Below are 20,607 nucleotides of genomic sequence, written 5' to 3' on the forward strand. Positions count from 1 at the left end.
TTCTGCTATTCCCATTTACTCCTCTTCTAGACCCATCTTTTGTTTCTTTACTTGTCCCATTACCATCTCCTTACACTTTGCACCATCATCCCTTTCAATCTCTCCTGCCTTCCTCCCCATCACAGACCTTCCCTTTTGTTCTTTCCTCCCTTCCCCTGCCTCTGTACTTGCTTAAAACCTGTTACATCTGTAACTGACAAGGCAGTTCGTCATTATCCCACCATTCACACCCTATCTTGACTAATGTTTTTCGAACTCCTGGCATTAGCATTTGAATTTACATAACATAAGAACATAAGAATTAGGGACAGGAGTAGGCCATCTAGCCCCTCGAGCCTGCTCTGCCATTCAACAAGATCCTGGCTGATCTGACCGTGGACTCGTCCCTTTTGTCTCTCTAATCCCTCCTGTCTTCCAACCTTTCTTCCCCTCCCCTTTTCAGTGCTGGTTAAGAATATGATCTTTTCAAACACTCTCCAGTTCTGACGAAGGGTCATCGACCCGAAACGTTAACTCTGCTTCCTCTCCACAGATGCTGCCTGACCCGCTGAGATTTCCAGCATTTTCTGTTTTTATGCTCATATCTGAGATTACTGCCTGCATTTCAAAAACAAGAAAAACAGAAACCCACTACCTTTTTTATTTCACTTTTAATTCTCCAAGGACATTCTCCTCAGAAATGCATGATGCAATATAGCACTCTGTAAGTGTGTGTGTTTTAGCCTGTTTCAATGAGTTACTTTTATAAAGAAAAATCTTCCTGTCCTCATTTAGTTGAGCAATTAGTTTCCTTTTTTCCACCAAATGGTGCAAACAGTTCATTTTCCTTTTCTCTTTGATCCAGTTTTTCCACGTCAGACTTTAAATCTCCATTGGCAGGAACTTCTGTCCTGGGTGCAGTCAGTGACAAAAATGAATGGAAATGTGTGGCAATGTATCCCGATTCTGAGGGTGTATGTTTTCCACACATGAAGAACTTTATTGCCTGGAGTTAACAAGCGTTCAGCTCCATTCCCCAGAACCGAGTCAGTGCTAAAGTGTGTTTGGCAGCAAGCCATGTTTCCTCACTCCAATCCTGACAACTCTTGAGTTTTCAGCCATTATGTCAGAAACACATGGTGCTACCCCTCTCCATGCACAGCACAGGTTCTTGTACTCCAAGAGGTCCCGTGACAAAGAGGTGTCTTACTCATCTGGGTCAGCTCCACATTTCCTTTGAAACTCCTGCCCATGTTCCCGGATCCACTTGTTAGCCACTGAAAAGATTTAAAAAAAAGAAAAAAACAGTTGTTAAATGGCTGCATATTAAAATAAACCAGACGTCTCAAAGCACTTTACAGCCAATTAAGTACTTTTGGAGTGTAGTCACTGTTTTGAATGTGGGAAATGCAGCAGCCAATTTGCACACAGCAAGCTCCCACAAGTAGCAATGTGATAATGACCAGATAATCTATTTTAGTGGTGTTGGTTGGGGGATAAAGATTGGCCAGGACACCGGGATAACTCCTCTGCTCTTCTTCGAAATAGTGCCACAGGATCGTTTACGTCCACCTGAGAGAGCAGACGAGGCCTCGGTTTAACATCTCATCCAAAAGAAGGTACATCCAACAGTGCAGCACCCCCTCAGCACTGCAGTGTCAGCCTAGATTTATGTGCTCCAGTCCCTGGAGTGGGACCTGAAATCACAACCTGCTGACTCAGAGGCAAGTGTGCTACCCACTGAGCCACAGCTGACATATTAAAAGCACTGCACTTCCCTATTCTGGTTATACAAACCACCTGCATATTCAGATAGAAAATACCTGCAACAATTAGTCTTAACTATTTTTAATTGAAAACGCTGATAGATTGAGATGAGGAAAGACGGGAGGAGGCTTGACTGGAGCATAAACGCCGGCATGGTCTGGTTGGCCTATTTCTGTGCCGAATATCCTACATAATCCTCTGTAGTCCTATGAAATGTTGTAAAAATAGTAAATGTTAAAAATTATTAAAAAAGCAAATACTATTTATTTTATTCCCAGTGAAACCTGCTCATCTTAATTCTAAGTTGCTTAATTCAAATTATTGATTAATCGCACTTTTTAAGCACTAAATTCCCATGTTGTTATTATTTATATTGCTTAATTCAAATTACTGGATAATTCTATTTTTTTAGGACGAACTTTTATCAGGAATACTATATTTTATTCTTTCGTTCACAGCCGTTTGCCTTCCCATATTATATTGTAGTGAGGATTGGGTAATGTCACATAATTCATGGGCTCCCTGTTAATGCTGCCATTTTTGCATTCACTGAATTAGATAGTTAGATATGGAGTGTATATATGATGGATGTACCCTCCATATGGTCCTCCAACATATGAACTTTCCAGAAGTTGACGTTATGTTGTTTTAAGTCCAAACACACAGAGTGGTGTTAATGACCTCTAGTCCGAATCCTAAATTTCTGTCCAGGCATTTTTCTGACTCGCTAAAACAAACAGCAACACGACACAACCGTTATCTGCCTGCTTCCATCTGTCTGTCTGTCATTGCGATGTTATAAAATAGCTTCCGTATGGTATGGGGCGAGCTTTGTGGGTTACCTTGACACTAACCAAGGTCTTATAGAAAACACTTTAGGCACAAGTATAGACACATTCCCTGAGATCCAAAATGCCACCATGCATCATCAGCATCATCATCATAGGCAGTCCCTCGAAATGAGGATGACTTGCTTCCACGCCAAAAAGGGATGAGTTCACAGGTGTTTCAATGAAGGATCTAATATTCCAGGTCCCGAACTACATCTTGAAGGGTAGAAGATGCCTGTGTGTGGATTTTTTTAACGTGTGGTGGCCGTTGCACATCAGCCACCACACGGGCTTGACAGAGCCAGGTCTTGGTTCAGTGGCAAGGATTACCCAAGACAACTGGAGACCAGCTCTGCTGCACGGGTCCAGTGCGCACACATGTCGCAGTGTGGGCTGGCCCATGCTGCCCCTGGGCCCTCGTCTCTTCTGGCCCCGAACTCACGCCTCTTCTGGGCCCCGATCACGTCCCTCTACAATCTCTCGCCGCTCCTTCGCCCCGACCTCGCCGCTCCTGCTGTGCCTGCCCACGCTCCAATCACCGACCTGGACCTTGATGACATCACTCTTCACTGCCGTCGCCCTCCTGCACCAGCTCGTGCTGTACCTTGAAGTGGTGTGTCGCCCTGCTGCCCCCGGGGCCACTCGCCGCTCCTTTTATGGCCCCGACCTGCCACCATGCATCAACCCTGCTGATAGAGAAGATTTTACAAGCTGAGACGCCAGCACATTTACAGGCGTCTCACCAGAAGCTCCAGCACTCGACTGCAAGGTTACTTAGATTCACCACAGAATCACAAAAGGTGGTCATTCACTTGCACATCATATATCGTTCCTCAGATAAGGAGACCAAAACTGTGCACAGTACTCCAGGTGTGATCTCACCAAAGCCCTGTACAATTGTAGCTATACTTCCTTACTCTTGTACTCTAACCCCCTCACAATAAAGGCCAACATGCCATTTGCCTTCCTAATTGCTTGCTGTACCTGCATGCCAACTCTCTGTGTTTCCTGTACAAGGACCCCCCCCCAGATCCCTCTGTACCGCAGCATTTTGTAATCTCTTAAATAATAATTAGATTTTTTATTTTTCCTAACAAAGTGGATAACCTCACATTTAATAGTTTTTCACCATTTTAATAATATTCTGTTTATCTATTCTTCCTACCAAAGTAAATAACCTCACATTTCCCCACATTATGCTCCACCTGCCATGTTATTACCCACTCACTTAACCTGTCTATATCCCTTTGCAGCCTCTTTGTGTCCTCCTCACAGCTTACTTTCCCACCTAGCATTGTGTCATCAGCAAACTTGGATACGTTACACTCGGTCCCTTCATCTAGCTCATTAATATAGATTGTAAATAGCTGAGGCCCCAACACTGATCCTTGTGGTACCCCACTAGTTACAGTGTGCCAAGGACCCGTTTATCCCTACTCTCTGTTTTTTGTCCATTAACCAATCCTGTATCCATATTAATATATTACCCCCAACCCCATGAGCCCTTATCTTGTGTAACAACCTTTTATGTGGCATCTTTTCGAATGCCTTTTGGAAATCCAAATATATTACATCCACTGGCTCCCCTTTATCTACCCTGTTAGTTACATCCTCACAAAAACTTTAATAAATCTGTTAAACACAATTTTCCTTGCATCAAACCATGTTGACTCTGCCTAATTATATTATTATATTCTAAGTGCCCTGTTACCACTTTCTTAATAATGGATTCCAGCATTTTCCTGATGACTGATGTCAGGCTAACAGGACTGTAGTTCCCTGTTTTCTCTCTCCCTCCTTTCTTGAATAGCGGTGTTACATTTTCTACCTTCCAATCTGCTGAGACCATTCTAGAATCTAGGGAATTTTGTAAGATCATAACCAATACATCCACTATCTATGGAGCCACCTCTTTTAGAACCCTAGGATGTAGGCCAGCAGGTCCAGCAGAATTGTTGACTTTTAGTCCCATTCCTGAGATGAGAGATGATCTCATTGAAATGTCGAAAATTCTTAGTGGGCTTGACAGGGTAGCTGCTAAGAGGCTGTTTCCCCTGGCTGAAGAGCATGGAACTCGGGTCATAGTCTCAGGATAAGGGGTCAGCCATTTAGGAAAGAAAGACTTGCATTAATATAATGACTTTCATGATCTCAGGATGTCCCAAAGCACTTTACAGCCAATGTACTTTTGAAGTGTAGTCACTGTTGTAATGTAGGAAATGCGGCAGCCAATTTGCGCACATCAAGCACCCACAAACAGCAATGTGATAATGACCAGATCATTTGTTTTTAATGATGTTGGATGAGGAATAAATATTGGCCAGGAAACCGGGGAGAATTCCCCTGCTCTTCTTCAAAATAGGTGGATCTTTTATGTCCACCTAATGGAGCAGATTAACGTCTCATTCGAAAGATGGCACCTCTGACAGCGCAGCACTCCCTTAGTACTGCACTGAAGTGTCAGCCTAGATTTTTGTATGACCTGAACCCACAATCTTCTGTCTTAGAAGACTGAGATGAGGAGCAATTTCTTCACTCAGAGAGTGGTGAATCTTTGGAATTTGCTACACCAGAGGTCTGCGGATGCTCAGTCGATGAGTATATTCAGGGCTGAGATCGATTGATTTCTGGACGTCAAGGGAATCAGGGGACGCAAAAGTGGAGTTGATGTCAAATTTCAGCCATGATCTTATTGAATGGTGGGAGCAGGCTCGAGGGGTCGTAAGGCCTACTTCTGCTCCTATTTCTTACGTTTTTATGTTAATTTAAAATATATTTTTTCATCTCTAATCAGCCCTAGCCTTTCTTTACCAATTCTTTTAGTTTTGATATGTTTCTAATGACCTGTTCCATCACTATTCCATCCCAAAGTGGAGAATCCAGCCCCTAATCTCATTTAAACTCGCAGTAAAGCAAATGCTTAACTGTGTTTATATGTGTGGCAGACATTACACTAAAATCCAGAGCACACACCATCAGGCACAGTTTGGAATGTGAACAAATAAATACAGAGTGAACTGTTTGAAACCAGAAAATCTATTGGGGTTATTGCAGCAATGCACAGTGTTTAACAGTAACCAGATGTGAGTTTCTCCATGATGAGAAGAATTTGTGACATTCTGAAGTTTATCTGCTACATTCTAAAACATTCAACTAATAACACAAATGATGAACTGATAAATTTACTTCACTTAAATAAATACTTTTAAATATGTTGTAGACCTGATTTAAAATATTTCCTGCTCCCCATTATTCCCCTGTTATGGTAATGTGTAAAATGACCATTTTCGTTTAACTACTGTATAGGTTTTTGCAGTCTGTACATGCAAAGATTGATCTTTATCATTCCCACTCTTTTAGGATCTTCTTTGCCATGCACTGTGCCTTGAGTTTCCACCCATCTACTTTAGATTTAGGAACATATAGGAACATAGGAGCAGGAGTAGGCCATTCAGCCCCTCGAGCCTGCTTCGTAAATTCAATGAGATCATGGCTGATCTGCAACGTAATTCTATAAACCAGCTTTTGGCCCATATTCCTAAATACCTTTGGTTAACAGAAAGTTATCAATCTCCAATTTAAAATTACCAATTGATTTGGATCAATTGCCATTGCCGAAGAGAGTCCCAAACATTTTACCACCCTTTGTGTGTAGAAGTATTTCCTAATTTCAGTCCTGAAAGGTCTGGCTTTGATTTTTAGACTATGTCTCTAGTCCTAGACTACCCAACCAGCAGAAATAGTTTCTCTCTATCTACCCTATCTGTTCCCCTTAATATCTTGAAAACTTCGATCAGATCACCTCGTAACTGTTATATATGCAGACTGTAAATATACTCTCTGTGTAGTCACTGTATAGTTGCATAAGGTGGAGACTTGTTTACCTGATGAACTATCAATAAGGTTTACACTGTGTATATACTATGCTGGTACCACTAGAGGGTGCAATTGGTGGAGACCGGGATTTCCTGCCCTGGTGTAGGGGCTGTATAAGAGGGCAGCCACCATGCGGCTGCCTCACTCTGAAGTTATGAATAAAGGACCAAGGTCACTATAGTTTGAGTAAAACACATTGCCTCATGGAGTCATTCATAGGTACATTACAGACATAATAACTGGCGACGAGAATACGGACTTTCACGCGATTATGGCTACTTTTGGCACATTTAAAGACTTCACAGAGGGTGATGATTGGGATGCCTTCATGGAAAGGCTCGAGCAATATTTCGTGGCAAATGACCTGGCAGGGGAGACGAACGCATCGGTGGAGAAGCGCAAGGCTATACTGCTGACCAGTTGTGGGCCCGAGGTCTACCGCCTCGTCAGGGACTTGCTGGCACCCACGAAGGCCAAGGATAAGGCATACGATGAGCTGACTGAACTAATTCGCGACCAACTGAAACCAAAAGAGAGCATCCTCATGGCTAGGTACAGATTCTACACTCACCGCAGACCTGAGGGCCAGGAGATTGCAAAATATGCTGCCGACCTGAGGAGACTTGCGGCACTGTGTGATTTTGGCACGCACCTCAACAAAGCATTGCGAGACATCTTCGTTATAGGAATTGACCACGAGGACCTCCTTCACAAGCTGCACCACAGTCAACCTGCAGAAGGCCATCAGCATCAGTTAGGCGTTCATGACCTCGACCTGCAGCACCAAGCAAATTATTCATCCTGTGGACTCAAAACCCAGCAAATACTGTACACAGAATGGTGCCTTTCACAGGCAAGACTGTAGAACGTAGCTCTGCCCAGGACAGAGAGCACAGACCTCAGGGTTCCAGAACTCAGAATCTGCCGAGGGGTGCTAATCGAGTAGCACCATGCTGGCGTTGCAGAGGAAATCATAGGGCTCACCAGTGTCAGTTTGCTGAGTACGTATGCAAAACCTGTAACACGAAGGGCCACCTCTAGCGTATTTGTAAAAGAAATACGACTCACCGTCCAGCAGAGGAGTCAGTAGGTGACTCTGAATCCAGCGGGGAGTATGATGATTTGGCCAGAGAGGCAGCTCAGCCCCAAGAAGAAGTGTATGGAGTGTATACCTGCACCACTGATTGTCCTCCAGTGAAGATGGAAGTCGAGATAAACGGCGTTCCAGTCTTCACGGAGGTGGACATGGGAGCGAGCCAGTCAGTGATGAGCCAGGATGCCTTTGAGAGGCTATGGAATGAAAAACGACCCAAGCTGGTTCAAGTACAGGAAAAGTTGCACACTTACATCAAGGAGCTGATCCCAGTCCTTGGTAGTGCAGATGTAAGTGTAATCCATAATGGTGTGGTGCACAAGTTACCTCTGTGGATTGTTGCAGGTGATGGTCCAACGCTACTCGGAAGAACCAGTGGAAATGGGAAGACCTCTTCACTCCAGCAATCGATGTCCCCCATGCTCAGAGGCATATCAAAACCTCACCTTCGCTTGGGCCAGGCACCGGAGAACAGACCAGCGCAGCTCCTGAGGCACAGACCGTCCATCATGACTGCGTGGCAATCCGACCGGAATGACCTAAAAGTACCTTCCCGGCTCATTTTCCAACAGTCTATCGACTCTGGGTCAGTTCCTATGGACTGGAGGGTAGCTAATGTAACACCGCTTTTTAAAAAAGGAGGAAGAGAGAAAACGGGTAATTATAGACCGGTTAGCCTGACATCAGTAGTGGGGAAAATGTTGGAATCAATTATTAAAGATGAACTAGCAGCGCATTTGGAAAGCAGTGACAGGATCGGTCCAAGTCAGCATGGATTTATGAAAGGGAAATCATGCTTGACTAGATAGACTGGCGAATGATACTAAAAGGGTTGACGGTAGATAGGCAATGATCACATGAATGAACTACAACAATTGTACATCCCTGTTTGGCATAAAAAATAAAAGAGGGAAGGTGGCTCAACCATGACTAACAAGGGAAATTAGGGATAATGTTAAATCCAAGGAAGAGGCATATAAATTGGCCAGAAAAAGCAGCAAGCCTGAGGACTGGGAGAAATTTAAAATTCAGCAGAGGAGGAAAAAGGTTTAATTAGGAGGAGGAAAATAAAGTATGAGAGTAAACTTGCAGGGAACATAAAAACTGACTGCAAAAGCTTCTATAGATATGTGAAGAGAAAAAGATTAGTGAAGACTAATGTAGGTCAGAATCAGGTGAATTCATAATGGGGAACAAGAAAATGGTAGCCCAATTAAACAAATACTTTGGTCTGTCTTCACTAAGGAAGACACGAATAACCTCCTGAAAATACTAGGGGACCGAGGATCTAGCGAGAAGGAGGAACTGAGAGAACTGAGGGAAATCCTTATTAGTCAGGAAATGGTGTTAGGGAAATTGATGGGATTGAAGGCCGATAAATCCCCAGGGCCTGATAGTCTGCATCCCAGAGTACTTAAGGAAAGGGCCCTAGAAATAGTAGATGCATTGGTGGTCATTTTCCAACATTCCATGGAATCTGGTTCAGTTCCTATGGATCGGAGGGTAGCTAATGTAGCACCACTTTTTAAAAAAGAGAGAAAACAGGGAATTATAACCGGTTAGCCTAACATCGGTAGTGGGGAAAATGTTGGAATCAATTATTAAAGATGTAATAGCAGCGCATTTGCAAAGCAGTGACAGGATCAGTCCAAGTCAGCATGCATTTATGAAAGGAAAATCATGCTTGACAAATCTTCCGGAATTTTTTGAGGATGTAACTAGTAGAGTGGATAAGGGAGAACCAGTGGATGTGGTGTATTTGGACTTTCAAAAGGCCTTTGACAAGGTCCACCGTAAGAGATTGCTGTGCAAAATCAAAGCACATGGTATTGGGGATAATGTACTGACGTGGATAGAGAACTGGTTGGCAGACAGGAAGCAGAGAGTCGGGATAAACGGGTCCTTTTCAGAATGGCAGGCAGTGACTAGTGGAGTGCCGCAGGGCTCAGTGCTGGGACCCCAGCTTTTTACAATATATATTAATGATTTGGATGAAGGAATTGAGTGTAATATCTGCAAGTTTGCAGATGACACTAAACTAGGTGGCGGTGTGAGCTGTGAGGAGGATGCTAAGAGGCTGCAGGGTGATTTGGACAGGTTAGGTGAGTGGGAAACTGCATGGCAGATGCAGTATAATGTGGATAAATGTGAGGTTATCCACTTTGGTGGCAAAAACACGAAGGCAGAATATTATCTGAATGGCGGCAGATTAGGAAAAGGGGAGGTGCAACGAGACCTGGGTGTCATGGTTCATCAGTCACTAAAAGTTGGCATGCAGGTACAGCAGGCAGTGAAGAAGGCAAATGGTATGTTGGCCTTCATAGCTAGGGGATTTGAGTATAGGAGCAGGGAGGTCTTACTGGAATATTGTATTCAGTTTTGGTCTCCTAATCTGAGGAAGGACGTTCTTGCTATTGAGGGAGTGCAGCGAAGGTTCACCAGACTGATTCCAGGGATGGCTGGACTGACATATGAGGAGAGACTGGATCAACTGGGCCTTTATACGCTGGCATTTAGAAGGATGAGAGGGGATCTCATAGAAACGCATAAGATTCGGACGGGACTGGGTAGGTTAGATGCGGGAAGAATGTTCCCGATGTTGGGGAAGTCCAGAACCAGGGGACACAGTCTTAGGATAAGGGGCAGGCCATTTAGGACTGAGATGTGGAGAAACTTCTTCACTCAGAGAGTTGTTAGCCTGTGGAATTCCCTACTGCAGAGAGTTGTTGATGCCAGTTCATTGGATATATTCAAGAGGGAGTTAGATATGGCCCTTACGGCTAAAGGGATCAAGGGGTAAGGAGAGAAAGCAGGAAAGGGGTACTGAGATGAATGATCAGCCATGATCTTATTGAATGGTGGTGCAGGTTCGAAGGGTCGAAAGACCTACTCCTGCACCTATTTTCTATGTTTCTATGTTTCTATGACTCCTGGGGAGGAAGATCGAATCCACATGCACTCTTCCAGCTTTTGTGGCAGAATCGTGGGAGAGAAGAATCAAGGCAGTTGACCTCGAAGACAGAGGCAAGATGGCGTCCCTGCAGCCGTGAGGTGCAGCTTTGCTGAAAAAAAAATGACCGTGGTCATACCACGAGGTGCAACACTGAGGAACCAACACGTGGTGTCTAACAAAGGATTTGATTGGATTTAAGCCAGCAGGGTTCTCTTAAAGGAGACCTGCAAGCAACTGAACTGAAAGAGACATTGTATGCATGGCAATCAATGTAATGAACCGATTAAGATTGTGAACAAAATGTTGTTGCGAGATGTCGGTATTATTCCTAATGTAAAGAACAAAATGTTGTTGCGTGATGTTGGGAATAGAGTGTCCCCAAAAGTATAAAGCGAGCAAATTCTGGAGGGTAAAGGCGCTGATCCTGATGCCCTGCCCAGGTGTCCCCACAAGTTATAGGCCAGCGACCTCAGGAGGTTGAAGGCACTGATCCTGATACCCTGCCCCAGGTCTATCCCACGCTGCAGGCACCCGATGGCACTATTTGCCACGGACCTGGAAACGAAAACGGCGCCAATACGCGCAGTCAGTCACCGTTACCCACCACCCGGGTGGAGACGGTGCAGCCCCCAGACCCAGTCGCTACCTCGGCCATGTCCGGGAGCGAAAGGTCAGAACCAACGAGTTCCCCAAACGGGATCTGGAACAGCCAGGTTCCCAACACTGTTAGAGAGCAGGCAGAGGATTCAGCAACCCTCAAAGGAGGACAGGGAGGCCACACATATCTGTGGTTCTGCCCACCACTAGGCAACGGCAAAGGCCCTGAGTCCTGGCAAGATGAGCGAACCAAGCCCACCCCGCTAGCAGGGGGCGCAGCACCGCCATCAGATGACTAGGACCCCGTCCGGTTGCTCTGGAACCAGCGTCCTCGCATACGTAGTGATGTTGGGGAGGGCATCAAACATGAAATTAGGGGTGCGTGCAATAAAGGTGCAGCAGTTATAATGGGTGACTTTAATATGCACATAGATTGGGTTAACCAAACTGGAAGCAATACGGTGGAGGAGGATTTCCTGGAGTGCATAAGGGATGGTTTTTTAGACCAATATGTCGAGGAACCAACTAGGGGGGAGGCCATCTTAGACTGGGTGTTGTGTAATGAGAGAGGATTAATTAGCAATCTCGTTGTGCGAGGCCCCTTGGGGAAGAGTGACCATAATATGGTGGAATTCTGCATTAGGATGGAGAATGAAACAGTTAATTCAGAGACCATGGTCCAGAACTTAAAGAAGGGTAACTTTGAAGGTATGAGGCATGAATTGGCTAGGATAGATTGGCGAATGATACTGAAGGGGTTGACTGTGGATGGGCAATGGCAGACATTTAGAGACCGCATGGATGAACTACAACAATTGTACATTCCTGTCTGGCGTAAAAATAAAAAAGGGAAGGTGGCTCAACCGTGGCTATCAAGGGAAATCAGGGATAGTATTAAAGCCAAGGAAGTGGCATACAAATTGGCCAGAAATAGCAGCGAACCCGGGGACTGGGAAAAATTTAGAACTCAGCAGAGGAGGACAAAGGGTTTGATTAGGGCAGGGAAAATGGAGTACGAGAAGAAGCTTGCAGGGAACATTAAGACGGATTGCAAAAGTTTCTATAGATATGTAAAGAGAAAAAGGTTAGTAAAGACAAACGTAGGTCCCCTGCAGTCAGAATCAGGGGAAGTCATAACGGGGAACAAAGAAATGGCGGACCAATTGAACAAGTACTTTGGTTCGGTATTCACTGAGGAGGACACAAACAACCTTCCGGATATAAAAGGGGTCGGAGGGTCTAGTAAGGAGGAAGAACTGAGGGAAATCCTTATTAGTCGGGAAATTGTGTTGGGGAAATTGATGGGATTGAAGGCCGATAAATCCCCAGGGCCTGATGGACTGCATCCCAGAGTACTTAAGGAGGTGGCCTTGGAAATAGTGGATGCATTGACAGTCATTTTCCAACATTCCATTGACTCTGGATCAGTTCCTATCGAGTGGAGGGTAGCCAATGTAACCCCACTTTTTAAAAAGGGAGGGAGAGAGAAAACAGGGAATTATAGACCGGTCAGCCTGACATCGGTAGTGGGTAAAATGATGGAATCAATTATTAAGGATGTCATAGCAGTGCATTTGGAAAGTGGTGATATGATAGGTCCAAGTCAGCATGGATTTGTGAAAGGGAAATCATGCTTGACAAATCTTCTGGAATTTTTTGAGGATGTTTCCAGTAGAGTGGACAAGGGAGAACCAGTTGATGTGGTATATTTGGACTTTCAGAAGGCTTTCGACAAGGTCCCACACAAGAGATTAATGTGCAAAGTTAAAGCACATGGGATTGGGGGTAGTGTGCTGACATGGATTGAGAACTGGTTGTCAGACAGGAAGCAAAGAGTAGGAGTAAATGGGTACTTTTCAGAATGGCAGGCAGTGACTAGTGGGGTACCGCAAGGTTCTGTGCTGGGGCCCCAGCTGTTTACACTGTACATTAATGATTTAGACGAGGGGATTAAATGTAGTATCTCCAAATTTGCGGATGACACTAAGTTGGGTGGCAGTGTGAGCTGCGAGGAGGATGCTATGAGGCTGCAGAGCGACTTGGATAGGTTAGGTGAGTGGGCAAATGCATGGCAGATGAAGTATAATGTGGATAAATGTGAGGTTATCCACTTTGGTGGTAAAAACAGAGAGACAGACTATTATCTGAATGGTGACAGATTAGGAAAAGGGGAGGTGCAAAGAGACCTGGGTGTCATGGTACATCAGTCATTGAAGGTTGGCATGCAGGTACAGCAAGCGGTTAAGAAAGCAAATGGCATGTTGGCCTTCATAGCGAGGGGATTTGAGTACAGGGGCAGGGAGGTGTTGCTACAGTTGTACAGGGCCTTGGTGAGGCCACACCTGGAGTATTGTGTACAGTTTTGGTCTCCTAACCTGAGGAAGGACATTCTTGCTGTTGAGGGAGTGCAGCAAAGGTTCACCAGACTGATTCCCGGGATGGCGGGACTGACCTATCAAGAAAGACTGGATCAACTGGGCTTGTATTCACTGGCGTTCAGAAGAATGAGAGGGGACCTCATAGAAACGTTTAAAATTCTGACGGGGTTGGACAGGTTAGATGCAGGAAGAATGTTCCCAATGTTGGGGAAGTCCAGAACCAGGGGACACAGCCTAAGGATAAGGGGGAAGTCATTTAGGACCGAGAGGAGGAGGAATTTCTTTACCCAGAGAATGGTGAACCTGTGGAATTCTCTACCACAGAAAGTTGTTAAGGCCAATTCACTAAATATATTCAAAAAGGAGTTAGATGAAGTCCTTACTACTAGGGGAATCAAGGGGTATGGTGAGAAAGCAGGAATGGGGTACTGAAGTTGCATGTTCAGCCATGAACTCATTGAATGGCGGTGCAGGCTAGAAGGGCCGAATGGCCTACTCCTGCACCTATTTTCTATGTTTCTATGTTTCTATGTTTCTATACCTGTACTGCTACCTCAGTACTGACCATGACTGAACCATGAATGTAATCTACCCAATCCTGGCGCACGGCCATAAAACGTAACAAATGTCAGTCACTGAACCAAGGTGTCACGATACAAACTGTGTTTTTTTTCTTCCTTTCTTTGTACTTGCACTGTGTCTGATCCTGTATCTTCATGTAACGGGCCAGCTGCATGATCTCGCTGTGGGGGTGGGGAGGTAAATGGATGTATGTAGCCATGGACACACACATGGATCACACCCAGAACCCACTGGAACCTCCACTGCATCATCGAACCATCCAAACTGGTAACCACTATCCAAGGTTGTGGCAAAAGGACTTGGGGGTTAACAGGGAGAGAGCCAAGCCAAAGCACAGCCAAGGTGCAAGGGCTATTGGCACTTAAATCTGGGGGAGAACTAAGCCAAAGCAAATAGTGCAAAGGTAATTGACACAAAGAACTTGGGGGAGACTATAGATATACTCTCTGTGTAGTCACTGTAATAGTTGCGTAAGATGGAGACTTGTTTACCTGATGTACTATCAATAAGGTTTACACTGTTACACTGTGTATATACTATGCTGGTACCACTAGAGGGTGCAACTGGTGGAGACTGGGGTTTCCTGCCCTGGTGGTAGGGGCTTTATAAAAGGACAGTCACCATGCAGCTGCCTCACTCTGGAGTTACGAATAAAGGACCAAGGTCACTACAGTTTGAGTACAACACATTGCCTCATGGAGTCATTCATAGGTACATTACAGATATAATAGTAACCTTCTAAATTCTAGAGAATACAACCCTAATTTGTGTAATCTCTCCTCGTAATTTAACCCTTGGAGTCCGGGTATCATTCTGGTAAACCTACGCTGCACTCCCTCCAGGGCCAATATATCCTTCCTCAGGTGTGGTGCCCAGAACTGCTCCTACTCCAGGTGTGGTCTAACCAGGGCTTTGTATAACTGCAGCATAACTTCTACCCCTTTGTATTCTAGTCCTCTAGATATAAAGGCCAACATCCCATTAGTCTATTGTATTCAAAGGAAAAGTCCTTTTGTTCCACTTTCTCATACTTGGAGGCATTAATTACTGAGGTAATTAAAATTTTGCTAAAGTCTCATCAGACTTCAGAATTTAAGCTCTGATCCCACTCACCGACCCCACCTCTATCCTGTCCATTGTTGGCAAAATATGGCAACATTAACTATTGCAGTATCGGGCAGCCAGCTCCCAGGACTTTGATTAAGCTGCTCCTTGTTGTTTAGTTGGAGCTGCACAAAAGGATACAATTTTTAAAAGAGAATGTAATCATGACACAATTGACTGAGTCTGCATTGGATGAGGGTGCGGAAATAAATAAAGAGTTGAAACCAGTGGCGACAAGGAGTACGGCAGTGGTAAGAGAAAGGGACAAGAGAGAAAGTCAGTCAGAAAAGTGTGAGGGGAGTGGGAGAAAAATAGAAGTAAGGGATGGGCAAAATGGAGAACTAAGAAAGGGAGAGAGAGGGAGAAATGGCAGAATTGAAGAGATTGACAGAATGAAAAAGTAGTAGTGAGGCAAAGAATGAAAGAACTGGTCAGGAACATCAAACGTCTTTCTATTATGATCTTGAAGCTGTGGTCACGAGCAAGAACTCACAAAGAAAAAAGTACCAACCAGTTTAATTGTTCTCACATGTGTTCCTGATATCTGTATATTCAAACTTGTTTGCATGGAGAATAATATAAAAAGAAGCCAAGAACAGAATAGAGAGTGGGTGGTGTACACCAGAGATCAGACCACCAGGGCTTGGATTCACTGAAAGTGCAGTGGAATTTGTATTCTAGATAAAGGGATAGCATCATTTTACAGAATCATTTTAATAATTGAAAAGGTTTATATTACATGATATAATATGTGCACATCATGAATTACTGCAAGATTTTCGTGTGTATTAACTTAAAAAATATATTAATTACTTTTAACACAGTTGCCAAGATGACAAGGTTGTGTTACCAACCATGTAACCTTAAACGTTCACTCTCTCCACCACCAGCGTGCTGTGACATCTACAAGATGCACAGCAGTACCTCCCAAACCCGCGACCTCTACCACCTAGAAGGACAAGGAGAACAGATGCATGGAAACGGCACCACCTTCACGTTCGCCTCCGAGTCACAGACCATCCTGACTTGGAAATATATTGTCATTCCTTCATCGTCACCGAGCCAAAATTCTAAAACTTCCTCCCTAACAGCACTGTGGGAGTACCTTCACCACACGGACTACAGCGGTTCAAGAAGGCGGCTCACCACCACCTTCTCAAGGGCATTTAAGGATAGGAAATGAATGGTGACCTTGCTAGCGACGCCCACATTCCGTGAATGAATAAAAGAAATGCAACTGCTCATTTTTTCTTTGCTATCCTAATCAACCTACCCATGTGCTGTGCTATGTTGGTCTGATGTATATTGTGCGCTGTCATTTTAAGGAGTGTACAAAACAAATGATTCACAATGAATTTAATCTCCCACTTACCCCATTTGTCTCCAACTAGCACTGGACAGCCAGCATGGAGGGTGTCTGCATTGCCTTGTCCATTTTTGTGTAGGTTCCACCAAAACAGAGCTGCATTCTAAAAAAAATAAGGAGCAATTTATAATTAATTCTCATCAGATGATTGCTTTGCAATCTGAGAAAGTCTGGTGAATTTTTGTACAAACAGAATATATAAGATGAGTTATCTTTCTATCTTGTTTGCTTTCTTTTGGATAGTAAGGTGGCAGCTGATAGAATCATAAATTGAAATGATTTTACTCTTAATGACTGTAAATAAATGTTATTAGTAAAATATCCTGTAAGAAAAAACAATCCAAAAGCACTTTGGAAGCTTATAAATTCAAGAGTTCAATTTGAAGCATCTAGATGGTCTTTGAAGGCTTGACAGATGATGGTCACACATTCTTTTAGGTAGTGAGACCTGAGTTGGAGGCTTATCGCCTGAGTCACCAGAGAATTCCATTATTACTTGGGCTGAGCTAGCCATGCGTGGGAGAAGGCACGCGTTAGTCACTGCATGGCAAGTTGTAACCATGGGAACAGCCAAATTTTTACCACATCTCGGCATGTGTATATGCTCAGTGTTCAGGAACAGTCATATCAGGTAGATGTGGGGACATTATTTAAATTAAGATAAGTAATTGTAAGTGTAGGAAGTTTGAATTGTTAATTTTTTTTTATGTTTTAATTTTATCAGTTAATCCAGTAACTCAACAATATCAAATCAGGAAGGGTATTCCAATAACACTTGATGTATAGTTCTCACCAATGTTTTGAGGGCATAATCCATCATTATGTTAGAACATTTTAGCAGACGGTAAAGAACTTGGGACTAGTTTGAAAATAACAGAAGTTGTTTAACCAGATAAACTACTGCAAAAAGGAGATAGCAGCAGCTCCAAATAAGGACTTTGCGGCATACCAAAAGCTGCAGTACTTTTCCACTGCACTCATTACAGATGGGAAAGCCAGAGGGCGTGATGCTGGTTGAAATAGACCCACAACATTTCTAAAGCTGACCTGTTTGGCAATTCAAGAGATCATTTCAGCCATGTATAGTCCCACAGTGTACGCGGCAGAGGTTTGGGGTAACCGTACAATGAGATCACTACTCCTGCAGCAGAACTCCTGCCGTGACAAATTAGACACAGATGAACTGTGTAAGTTGGAATGCAGCAGACTGAAATGGATCTGACCAGTACTGGGACACCCCACTGCCTTATAGCAATTCACATGATCAGAATCCGGGCACCAGTCACCACAGAGGTTTTGCATCACTCCTGCCATGCCATGAGGTTTGGTGGGGGGGGGGGGTGATCTTTCTATGTTAAGATGATGTCAAACCCACGCTGATCCAATTTCGACAGCTTTTCCTGCATGCTGCAGTATCCAAATACTAAAACTCACCGCTGTTCTTCATTTCCTTTCTCTGATGCATGTTGCTTAGTGGATCCATTTCACCAATGGAATGACCAAGCTCTCTTCATCTCACCAGCTCTTTGTTTGCATGTTCTTAATTTAGCAGGCACCAAATTATTCACATTTAACTTGTCTTCTCAACTTGTACAATCTTCATTGCTTCTTTATTAAACTTCCATGTTCCACAATCTTAATATTACAGAATTCAGCCTATAATTCCTTTTTTATAACAGACACGGCACAACAGGAAAAAAAAAACATTTCAAGAAAGTCTTCTGAAAGCAATTTCCATCCAACCTCAGGCTTCATGTTAATTCTGACAGATTGAACTCAGGCCACTTCTGTCTTCTGTCACATGTTTTCATGTTTGTCAGTGCCAGATGTTTCCTTTGTTGTTGAGGCTTGGAGAGGGATGTTAAACTCTGCAATAACAATCTGTGGTTTTGGTCTATTTCTACTGGGAACATAGAATTCCCAAGAACAACATGCAGAGGTGCCCTAGCAAAATCCCATGGAGTAATTGGAGTAAAGATATTAGTCCAGCCTGGTGTACTTGGCACGGATGTTTCATTCTGTTCTTGGCTGAAAAAGGAAGCTGGTGCAATTCAGAAATCAGCAGGCTGGCACATTCCGCACATAGAAACATAGAAACATAGAAAATTGGTGCAGGAGCAGACCATTCGGCCCTTCGAGCCTGCATCACCATTCAATAACATCTTGGCTGCTCATGCAACTTCAGTACCCCATTCCTGCTTTCTCTCCATACCCCCTGATCCCTTTAGCTATAAGGGCCACATCTAACTCCCTTTTGAATCTATCCAATGAACTGGCCTCAACAACTTTCTGTGGTAGAGAATTCCATAGATTCACAATTCTCTGGGTGAAAAAGTTTCTCCTCCTCTCGGTCCTAAATGGCTTAACCTTTATCCTTAGACTGTGATCCCTGGTTCTGGACTTCCCCAACATCGGGAACATTCTTCCTGCATCTAACCTGTCCAATTCCGTCAGAATTTTATATGCTTCTATGAGATCCCCTCTCATTCTTCTAAATTCCAGTGAATATAAGCCTAGTCGATCCAGTCTTTCTTCATATGTCACTCCTGCCATCCCGGGAATCAGTCTGGTGAACCTTCGCTGCACTCCCTCAATAGCAAGAATGTCCTTCCTCAGATTAGGAGACTAAAACTGCACATAATACTCAAGGTGTGGTCTCACTAAGGTCCTGTACAACTGCAGCAAGACCTCCCTGCTCCTATACTCAAATCCTCTCGTTATAAAGGCCAACATACCATTTTCTTTCTTTACTGCCTGCTGTACCTGCATGCCTACTTTCAATGACTGATGTACCATGACACCCAGCTCTCGTTGCACCTCCCCTGTTATTAATCTGTCATCATTCAGATAATAATCTACCTTCCTGTTTTTTTCACCAAAGTGGATAACCTCACACTTATCCACATTGTACTGCATCTGCCATGCATTTGCCCATTCACCTAACCTGTCCAAGTCACACTGCAGCCTCTTAGCATCCTCCTCACAGCTCATACTGCCACCCAGCTTAGTGTCACCTGCAAACTTGGAGAGGTTACATTCAATTTCTTCATCTAAATCATTAATATATATTGTAAATAGCTGGGGTCCCAGCACTGAACCTTGCAGTGCCCCACTAGTCACTACCTGCCATTCTGAAAAGGACCTGTTTATCCCGACTATCTGCTTCCTGTCTGCCAACCAGTTCTCTATCCACATCAATACATTGCCCCCAATCCCATGTGCCTTACTTTTGCACACTAATCTCTTGTGTGGGACCTTGTCAAAAGCCTTTTGAAAGTCCAAATACACCACATCCACTGGTTCTCCCTTATCCACTCTACTAGTTACATCCTCAAAAAATTCTGGAAGATTTGTCAAGCATGATTTTCCTTTCATAAATGCATGCTGACTTGGACCGATCCTGTCACTGCTTTGCAAATGCGCTGCTATTACATCTTTAATAATTGATTCCAACATTTTTCCCACTACCAATGTCAGGCTAATTCCCTGTTTTCTCGCTCCCTTCTTTTTAAAAAAGTGGTGCTACATTAGCTACCCTCCGATCCATAGGAACTGATCCAGGTTCCATGGAATGTTGGAAAATGACCACCAATGCATCTACTATTTCTAGGGCCCTTTCCTTAAGTACTCTGGGATGCAGACTATCAGGCCATGGGGATTTATCGGCCTTCAATCCCATCAATTTCCCTAACACCATTTCCTAACTAATAAGGATTTCCCTCAGTTCTCTCAGTTCCTCCTTCTCGCTAGATCCTCGGTCCCCTAGTATTTTCGGGAGGTTATTCGTGTCTTCCTTAGTGAAGACAGAACCAAAGTATTTGTTTAATTGGTCTACCATTTTCTTGTTCCCCATTATGAATTCACCTGATTCTGACCTACATTAGTCTTCACTAATCTTTTTCTCTTCACATATCTATAGAAGCTTTTGCAGTCAGTTTTTATGTTCCCTGCAAGCTTACTCTCACACTCTATTTTCCCCCTCCTAATTAAACCCTTTGTCCTCCTCTGCTGAATTCTAAATTTCTCCCAGTCCTCAGGTTTGCTGCTTTTTCTGGCCAATTTATATGCCTCTTCCTTGGATT

At 43.9% G+C, this 20,607-nt stretch overlaps 1 protein-coding gene across 4 annotated transcripts in view; it reads right to left on the reverse strand.

Moving 5' to 3' along the window:
* Positions 1-604: 604 nt before the first annotated feature.
* The window catches only part of p4ha3 (prolyl 4-hydroxylase, alpha polypeptide III), a 110,509-nt gene continuing 90,506 nt past the window's right edge, over positions 605-20,607 (reverse strand). For 3 of the 4 annotated variants that reach the window (XM_070891595.1, XM_070891596.1, XM_070891594.1), the window contains 2 exons: positions 16,532-16,628; positions 605-1,256 (listed from right to left, as the gene is read on the reverse strand). In XM_070891595.1, coding sequence (XP_070747696.1) covers positions 1,186-1,256; positions 16,532-16,628 — 168 coding nt within the window. In that variant the 3' untranslated portion in view covers positions 605-1,185. Of the gene's footprint in view, positions 1,257-16,531; positions 16,629-18,528; positions 18,554-20,607 lie in introns of those variants that run through there. The other variant, XM_070891597.1, reaches the window with a different exon arrangement.

The sequence above is a fragment of the Pristiophorus japonicus genome, chromosome 10 (assembly GCF_044704955.1).
Source record: "Pristiophorus japonicus isolate sPriJap1 chromosome 10, sPriJap1.hap1, whole genome shotgun sequence".
Classification (NCBI taxonomy): domain Eukaryota; kingdom Metazoa; phylum Chordata; class Chondrichthyes; family Pristiophoridae; genus Pristiophorus; species Pristiophorus japonicus.